Source organism: Emydura macquarii, unplaced genomic scaffold (assembly GCF_026122565.2).
Source record: "Emydura macquarii macquarii isolate MOO-44397 ecotype Brisbane River unplaced genomic scaffold, CSIRO-AGI_Emac_v2 contig_746, whole genome shotgun sequence".
NCBI lineage: Eukaryota > Metazoa > Chordata > Testudines > Chelidae > Emydura > Emydura macquarii.
In genome coordinates, this window is record NW_027130883.1 from 804,014 (window position 1) to 813,295 (window position 9,282).

A 9,282-nucleotide genomic window follows, 5' to 3' on the forward strand; every position below is an offset into this window, starting at 1 on the left:
GGGGTGGAGAGTCAGGTTGGGAGGCTGTGTTAGGGATGGAGAGTTGCGGTGGGGGACTGTGTTGGGGTGGAGATTGGAGCAGGGCTGTGTTGGGGTGGGGAGGATGGGGATGAGGATCGGGGGAACCTGGTCTGTTTCTTCATGGCTCTGGAAAACAAAGGCCAACAAGGAGCTCTCCTGGAGCAGCGCCTGACACTGCGCGGGGGCATCACTGATCCCAAAGGGCATCAGGCTGTGGATGAAGTGGGAGGGGCTCTCTGGGGACCAGTGGGACCCAATGGGGGAGAAGCTCTGGGGTCTCACAAGGCATGTTCTCCTCGCCCCAGAGTCCCTGCTGTATCCCTATGGCTTAGGCCAGGGCGACCAGCAGAACCCCAAAGAAGATGATGGGGCGTCACCAGAGATCCCCATCTCCTTGAACTTCACCTTCTATGGCAAGAAGCACCATTCCCTCTACGTACGTATGGCAGGGCCGATTCCGCAGCCAACCCCACGGCACACAGCTCACACACAGCCAGCAGTAGAGTGTCACACAGATCTAGCCAGCTAGCTATCCCCAGACACACCCGCAATCTATCTAACCAACCCTATAGACATCCTCGCTATCTATTTATCTATTGTACCAACAATATTTAGCCAGACAGCTCAGTTTCTCCCGGAGAAGGCAAAGAGAGGATTTGATCCTGGTCAATCAGAGCCTCACTGGGTAGAAGATTGCTGAGCGCAGAGAGCTCCTAAACCCAGCAGGCCAGGGCAAAGCGAGAGCCAACGGCTGGGGGAGGAAGCTGGACAAATCCAGGCTGGAAATGAGGGGTGAATTTGCTCCAGGGAGGGGAACTGACCCTTGGAATGACTGCCCCAGGACTGGGACGGGGGTCTCCATCCTGCAGAGTTTTTCCATGGAGATGGGGCATCTCCCTCCAAAAGCTTAACCCCCAGCTCTGAACTGGAGGCCAGGATCCCCAGGGGAGGTTGTGTGGCCAAGGCCAGGCAGGAGGGCAGAGCAGGTGGGCAGATCGAGCCCACCTGGCCTTAGACTGTATGGATCTCTGTGTCTGTGGCCCCCATCACCAGCCAAGATGCTGCACATCCCACTGGGCACTGGGGGGTGGGGGATGAGCCTCAGAAGGGGGCAGCATTCTGCAGGGAGCAGGGCGGGGGTGGCTCAGTAGCGGGCGCTGTGTTGCAAGGAGGGGCATTAGCTCCTCGGCTCTCCACCCCCGCAGGTGAACAACAATGGCGTGGTGTCCTTCGGCGTGGCCGTCTCCCAGTACACCCCCGACCCCTTCCCTTTGGCCGACGGCCACCCCTTCGTGGCTCCTTACTGGGGCGACGTGAACAATGTCCTGAACGGGGACATTTACTACCGGGAGACCCAGAACCCTGAGCTGCTGCGCCGCCTCACCAGGGACATCAACCAGTACTTCCCAACAATCCCCTTCAACGCCATGTGGGCCTTCGTGGCCACCTGGGACCAGGTGGCCTATTTTGGCTCTACCTCCCAGAAGGTAGGTGGCGCCTCGCTCCCCAACCCCCCTGAAGCACCCCTAGGGGCAGGACAGAGATGGGGAGGGGGGACTGGCTGGCAGGGCTCCTGGACTCTGTGGTTCCTGCAGCTGTAGCTCCTGTGGGTCTCCCCATGGATGAATCTCTCCCACCCACGGAGCAGCAGGTTACACTGGCACCTGTAATTAGCACAGCACGGAGGGGGTACCCTGTGGGGAGTCCAGGGCGAGGCTGCCATGGGCCAGCCCCCCGCCAGACATCTGGCCTTGGCCTCCTACAAACCCCATGCTGGAATCCCCCCCCCTCCAACCCCTCCCGTACCTCCCAGACTGATTCACCCAGGCCCCCTCCCTCTCCGCTGCAGGTGAACACGTTCCAGGCTGTCCTGGCCAACGACGGGAGAGTCAGCTTCATTATGCTGAACTATGGTGATATCCAGTGGACCACGGGGACGGCGAGCGGCGGAGACGCCGATACCGGCCTAGGGGGCAATCCCGCCCAGGTAGGTCCCGCTACACAGCACGCGTGGGAATGTGGCACTAGGGGGCACCATGCTGCAGGGAGCGGGGCGGGGGCTCAGCAGGGGGCGCTCTCCCCTCATTGGCAGTGCAGTTCCCAGTACCTCAGCATGGCAGTAGGGGGCGCTGCGAGGGGGCTATTGCATTCACCTTTGCTCCCCTGCTTCTCTGCCCTCAGGCCGGCTTCAACAGCGGTGACGACAAAAACTTCTACAACATCCCCGGCTCCCGCACCGAAGCCGTCCTCCACATCGGGCAGACGAGCAACGTCGGGGTTCCAGGGCGCTGGGTCTTCCAGGTGAACGAGTTCAAGGTGACGGGGGTCCCCACCGAGGACACCAAATGCTGGCTGTGAGTGGCGCTGGCTGTAGATTCACGGGCCCAGTTTGCAAACCTCAGGTCTCTGCCACGGGACACATTCCACCTTCAGCCCTGCCTGGGCCCCCTCTCCAGCCCCATCCACACTGGGGGCGCTGCAGCCAGACTCCCTGCTCATGCCAACCCTGGCTCGGAGGGGCCCTTCCTCGACCCTGCTGAATGCCGTCCGACCCGTCCCAGCTGCTGGAAGGATCCAGGCTCCTGCCCCTACCGGCAGGGCGCCCCCTGCAGCCAGTGCTTAGTGTAGTGTAGCAATAAAGGGCCATCTGTGAACCGCAGCTCTACTGTGTCTGTCACCTGGGGGAAGGGCGTGTGTGTGTGTGTGTGTGTGTCCATGCGCTGGCTCCTAATGGAGAGAATTAAACCTGCTTTGTGCGTGTGCGTGTCACAACTACACGAGATCACACCAGTTGTGTGTGTGTTTGTACACGCGTGCACACTGCCTCTAGTGGAAAGAATTAAACCTGCTCAGTGTCTGGGTGTCAAAGCAAGGTCTTAAACAGATAGCGGGGATGAATGCTCTAACCACTAGACCCCACTTCCCTCCTGGGGCCTTGGATAGAACCCAGGAGTCCCGCCTCCCAGCTCCCTCCCCGCTCCAACCACTAAAGCATTTTCCCTCTGTCTATAACAGACTGTACATAAGAATGGCCATGCTGGGTCAGACCAATGGTCCGTCTAGCCCCGTGTCCTGTCTTCCGACAGTGGCCAATGCCAGGTGCTTCAGAGGGAATGAGCAGAATAGGTCATCATCCAGTGAGCCATCCCGTCAGCCGTCCACACCAGTTATGATGTGATAGACCTCTGGCTTAGCCCCTTATCTTATCGGCTCATTTCCAAGCTGAAAAGTCCCAGTTTTATTAATCTCTCCTCATACGGAAGCTGGTCCGTACCCCCTAATCGTTTTAGTTCCCTTTCCTGTATCTTTTGTCCCTGCTCGCTGCCCTGGGGTGCGTGGGGGGGGGGTGTGGAAGAAAGGAGGGGGGCTGAGTGGGAAGGAGAGACGCGGCGCGCAGGGGGAGGGCGCGGGACAGGGAGCTGTTCTGTCCTGGGACCTGGAATTGCTATCAGTGGGTCTGAAACTCCCCTTGTAGCTGCTCCTATTTGCTGGCTTTTCTGGTTTCTTAGGAACAAGCTTCTTAAACCCTGGTTCCCCCTGAGCAACCTCACCCCATGGTTAACGGTTGATGGGTGCTAAAGGGCTTGGGGCTCAAAGCCTGGGTAAGAAGCTCAGCCTTCCCTCGCAGGACACTAGGATCAGCACCCGGCTCAGCTTGGCTCAGTTCCTATGGGACTGGACGACAGATCTCTTGGGTTCTCCAGGGCTGCGCCGTCTCACTTCCGTACTGGCAGCAACATCTGCTCGGTGTTTGCTCAACTCCTTGAAAGCACCAGCCGCCAACGTTCAGTGGCAAGCGAAAGGGGAAATTCTGCCCAGATGTTTGTCACAAAGAGTGTGTGGGGGAGGTTGGATTTCTGGCACTGGGGCGGGCAGAAGCTGCACACTGATTTAACTTCCCTAAAGACCTGTGGTTTTCCAACCACACAGAGCCAAGAAGCAAAGAGTCTGTTTAAAAAAAAATCTCTTGTATCTGAGGAATATATAATCCCCTGCACCAAAGATGGGGCGTTGTCTAGTGGTTAGAGCAGTGGGGGCTGGGAGTCAGGACATCTGGGTTCCATCCCAGCTGTGAGTGGGGGCTAGTGACTGCGACAGGAAGAGGAGGCAATCAGGACTCTGGGGTTCTTTCCCTGCCAGCTCTCTCTGGAGCAAACACTCCTCATCTGTAAACAGAGGCTCATGACCACACTGGAAAATTCCAAAGAAATTCAGCAAATCAAAATAGCCGCTTCTGGGTGGATTGAGAAATCTTTCAAGAGCTGGATTCCCAAAGCAGCTGGAGGAGGCATTAGCCTCTTATTAGCTGGAGAGCATTGACCCGGTCTGGGGAAACCACAGGCTCCGTTCCTTTCTCTGCTAGAGACAGCACAGGTCTTTGAGCAGGCGTTTCCAGTCCCTTGGGACCTGGCACTAACCAATGAACTTGCAGCTTTCTCAGTCCTTCCCCTGGAAGCTGAACCTCTTTGCAGAAAATCCTTGATTGATCAGCTACTCCCACCTCCCAGGTTGGGTCTCTAACCACTAGGGACTACAGTCATTCGCTCTTTGGCCCAATGACTGTTTAACGATTAGGCCTGGATTTTTAGCGGTAGACGTTGATTTCGCCACCCGCACACACAAACAGACGACAAATACTGCCAGCGAAATTCACAGAGAAGCAACATCAGAAAAATGCTCCTGGCGAGTTTGATTTCAGGCTATTTGCCTGGCGTCGTCTCTCCGACGGCGAGAGTTTGCATTTTAACGGTTAGAAATCGTTAACTTTGTGAATCTCAACCTCGATTGTTAATTATTGTCTGAGTCCCGCCTTGGCTGATCCCCTCCATAATCTCCCCCAGCTGCGAACCTTTAAATGGGATAAAAACGCTAAAAAATAAACGTCGCTATTGTCTGTCAAAATTAGATATTTTTAAAAAATCGAAGGAGAAATGCATGAAAAATGCAAAAGAGAAAGGTGGGCGAGGTAATAGGGTTTATTGGACGAGCGAAAGAGCTGTGCAGGGCTCGGAAGAAAAGCTAGGCCAACAAAAACTATCCCCTCACCCACGCCTTGCCTGTCTAATCTCCTGGGACCAACACGACGCTGACCAATTCCAAGCACCTTGGGTTAGCACTGCAGCTTAACGCTGACCCAGACGCTCTCCCCTCACTTTATGGTGCAGCTGGAGATTTGTCGCATCTGGAAAAATGAATTAAAAAAGAACCAATGTAGATGAAATGGAATTGTGCCACGTCGGTTAATGTATGCTCATGATTTCTGCACAGTAGAACAGCTTCAACCGGGGAGACTGAGGGAGCCCCAGGGGACGGAGGCCTGTCTGGAGAGCTGGGGAACCCCGGTCAAATTCCTCCCTCCCATCAGCCAGCAAAGTCTTGGGGCTAACTAATGGACTAAATGGGCTAACAAAGGACTAAATGGGTGGGACTTTCCTTGGCAAAAAGTGCTTGAGAAGTCCATGGGATTTGGGGTCTGGGCTGCTTTTGGAAACAGTTCCCCAGAACAGCCAGGGGAAGCAGACCAGGGCAGGGGGAGGAGAGGGCCTGGGGCAGCTAGCGACACAGTGGGCCGGTTCTGACCCGGAACATAGGCTCCTGGCAGGCCTGGTGGGATCTCTCGGCTTCTATTAGACAGACACACAGGAGGGGAGAGATGTGACCAGATCAGCCGCCTGTTCCCGGCCCGGCAGCAGAGACCCCGACACGATACAGACTCAGCCCCCTCAGCAGCCGGGCTGAATGGAACGAGGTGCAAGGGGGATTGGGGGGGGGGGGCGCTATAGTGGCAGCGTGGCCTAGTGTGTGGGGTGCTAGGCAGGTTCTAGTCGCAGCTGAGCTGCTGGGTAACCACAAGCAAGCTCTTTGGCCACTCTGTGCCTCAGTTTCCCCTCCCACATTGTGTCTCTTCAGCCTGAACACTAGTCAGGGGAGAGATTCTCTCTCTCCGTGCTCAGGGCCGAGCACAACGGAGCCCGGATATGGGCTGGAAACCTCCCCCGCCTCACCCCCCCCCAGCCCAGGCAGACAAGAAGGGGAAGTCTTTAGCTGGGCTCCTCGCTCATTCCCAGCCTGAACTGCCAAAGGGACACCACTAGGGGTCCCCCTAGGTGCTGCATGTCTCGTTTCCAGCCCCACTCCGGGCCGCCTTTTCCCACCTTGCGTTCACTGCCGGCCGAGAAAGAAAATGAAGAGGCTTGGAAGCAAAAGCTGGGAAAGATACCAGGAGGCCACAGCAAGTTAAGCTGCAGGCGGCCCGAGAGGGTGCGGCTAAAGGATAGACTAGGATTCCTGGGTCCAATCCCCACCTATGGAAGAACAGTAGGGTCTAGTGGTTAGAGCAGGGGGCTGGGATCCAGGACTCCTGGGTTCCACAGATGGGGCAGGAGCCCTACCCGTCTGATGCTTTCACACACCGGCAGGGTGCCAGTGGTGACACTGAACTCCGGGGGGGGAGCAGGACCAGCAGGCGGATGATCCCCGAATACAAACCCTGCCCCAGAGAGAGAGAGATCTCTGGGGAACCCCACAACGGAGCCGAACGCTCAGCCTGTGATCGCACAAATGCAGCAGCCGCAAGCTGCCTTACAGAGCAATAGGGAGCGGGGGGGGGGGGGGGCACCGCAGGGGGCACTTGCCCCTCGGACTGAATGCTCGCCCCAGCGCTGGGCTAGGGGGCCGTGCTGCAGGGATGAGTGTGGTGAATCAGTAGGGTGTGCTTTGTTGCAGGGAGTTGGGGGGCTCACTAGGGGGCGCTGTGCTGCTGAGGGCAGGAGAACATAAGAAAGGCCACACTGGGGCAGACCAATGGTCCATGTAGCCCAGGATCCTGTCTCTGACAGGGGCGGGTGCCAGATGCTTCAGAGAGAATTAACAGATCCATCCCGTCATCCACGGCCCAAGCATAATTTTTTCAGGCCCGGTACAAACTTGTAACACGGGTCCCCTCTCACACACATCCCACAATCCTTCATCCCAGACATACAATCTCATGAACCATGAAAAAAGTTTGAATTCTGAAATGACTGTTACATATTCTACGTTTCTGAAAAACTCCCCCCTCCTTTGCTATTTTTGTTTAACATAACACCCAGCCTGAGCGTCCGACAAGTTTGAGGATTATTTTGTAACTTTGGTCCATTATAAAGGTATTATATCCTGGCAATGTCTTGATTTTTTTATTCTAATGGACCAGTGTGACTGCAAACATTTTATAATTACAATTCACTTTAAAGCTTTATTTTTCTGGCCTTTTTGATTGCAAAATCATGAATTAGCCCCCCAAAGTCAATTTCTCTTGCAAGTTCACACTCAATAGACATGATAGCGAGGTGGCTTAATGGTTCTCGCCCCATTGCAGTTTCTGAGGAGGGCTAGCTTGCAGAAACTTCTTTCAGCTTCTGCCACAGTCACTGGCAGCGTGCAAAAAATCCGTAGGGCTATGCATGCTTCCCTGAAAATGAGTTGCAGTTGTTTTTTGTAAATCTCATTTAATAAGATCAGGGGCGGGGAGTAGTTGAAATTCTCTTCCAAAACTGGACTTGAAGATTTTTTTCAGGTGCAACATTTCACAAGGAAAATTCTCAGCAAGCTCTGGTGGATACGTGTGAAGGGGACATTTAGAAGCTTCTTCCAGTTCCCCAGGCTCTGGTGTCACCTCTGTTAGCACTGACCGGAATGTCAGCCAAACGTTATTGGTTGCTTTAAATCTGTGCTCAAATCTCTCAGGCTCAAACCACACGTCCTAGTTAAAGTGCCCAAGCGCTCACCCTCTAGTCTAGAGAAGGGCCTGGGGGGGGGGGGGCCAGCAACTCACTGAGACTGCTCGAACACTGCTTCTGATTGGTGCCAGCAAATCTCACAAGATCTGGACCATAGATACAGGGAAATAAGTTTCTATAAATATCCTCTGGCATGATCTACAATTTAGCCTCAATTTTTTTTCTCATGGTAATGGAGGTTGCAGCCTGGGCCAGGCCCCCGAGGGCCTCCAGGCCCCAGTAAAGTGTACCCTTCTGCCCCGCCCCCGTGGGGGGGCCCTGCTCCTGGCATCAGGCAGCCAGAGGTTTAGTGACACCCGGAGCACAGGGTTGCCTCCCTGACCCTCTTGGCTAACTACCATCAATGGATCTTTCTCCAGGAACTTCTCTAGTTTTTTTTTGAACCCAGTTATACTTTAGGCTTTCCCAACATCCTCTGGCAGTGAGTTCCACAGGCTGACTGTGCCTTGGGTGAAGAAGCTCTTCCTTTGGCTTATTTTAAGTGCTGCCCATTAATTCCTTATGTGAAGGGGTAAATAACACTTCCCGATTCCCTGTCTCCATACCGGTCAGGATTGTAGAGCCCTCTGTCATATCCCGCCTTAGTCGGCTCTTTCTAAGCCAAGCAGGGGTGTGGGAAGTGGAGTGGGGTCCAGTGGGTTTGTGCAGAAAGAGGCGGGAGCCCGAACTCCTGGGTTCCAGCCCCAGATCTGGGGGCTAGTGGTTAGAGTGGGGTGGCTATGTAAGAAATAAACTAACCATGGGGACATGTGGTAAAACTTCTATCCACCGCAGGGCCCTTTCCCAGCTGCCGGGGACTTTCATCAGCACAAAAGCCAGGCAATTATTTGCTTAAGATAAAGTTTACAGTTAGGTGCCAACAGCCACAAAACAATTTGCAGAACCACGCAAGCAGCTGGGCAAAACACAGCAGCAACTTCTCTTGCCCACTGCCCAGCTCCCGCCCTGGCCATCCGCCCCACACCAGCCCCCCAAACTCCAGCAGGCAGCCTGCCTTACCAGAGAGGGACTGGGGTTCCTGACAGTTGCCACCGATAGGGATCCGGATCCTTTTATCAAATGACCCCAGATCTGTAATAAAAATTGCCCCCCAGACTCTGAGTTGGCATGCCAATTTGCAAGGCGCTCGGATAATGCCCATGGATTTTAGAACAGTTTGGATATCCCCGTCTCTGCACAAATGTGTATGAAAATTAAAATTTAAAAACTGGGGCGTTTAGAGGGGCTGTATCTCAGGAACCCCTTTATCTAATTACTCCAAATTTGCATCACAAACTCTGCCATGGTCCCTGAAACAGCATGTCAAATTTCAAGTTAACCTGACTAAGCATGTCGGTGCAAAAAAGATTAATGAGCAAGTTGAAATTTTAAAAATGTGTCCTTTTGGGGAGCTTTATCTCAGTATATCATCTTGGGATCTTTTTCAGTGACAGACGCAAAGAATCCCAAAATACCACTGGCATGAATTGTTGCCTCAGTTTTC

General features: G+C 54.4%; 1 protein-coding gene across 1 annotated transcript; it reads left to right on the top strand.

The window, feature by feature from the left end:
- Window positions 1–277: 277 nt before the first annotated feature.
- Window positions 278–2,574, top strand: LOC137149440 (sushi, nidogen and EGF-like domain-containing protein 1). Its single transcript, XM_067542957.1, has 4 exons — window positions 278–457; window positions 1,227–1,508; window positions 1,871–2,008; window positions 2,203–2,574. Exons 1-4 carry the CDS (start codon window positions 278–280, stop codon window positions 2,377–2,379), a joined length of 777 nt encoding a protein of 258 aa, XP_067399058.1. The 3' UTR covers window positions 2,380–2,574.
- Window positions 2,575–9,282: the final 6,708 nt, after the last annotated feature.

Excerpts from the sequence above, each read along its gene's own strand:
- LOC137149440 (XM_067542957.1), top strand. The coding sequence starts at position 278 with ATGGGGGAGAAGCTCTGGGGTCTCACAAGGCATGTTCTCCTCGCCCCA. Across the intron at positions 458-1,226 it reads AGAAGCACCATTCCCTCTAC|GTGAACAACAATGGCGTGGT; the intron begins GTACGTATGGCA and ends CCACCCCCGCAG. Across the intron at positions 2,009-2,202 it reads TAGGGGGCAATCCCGCCCAG|GCCGGCTTCAACAGCGGTGA; the intron begins GTAGGTCCCGCT and ends CTCTGCCCTCAG.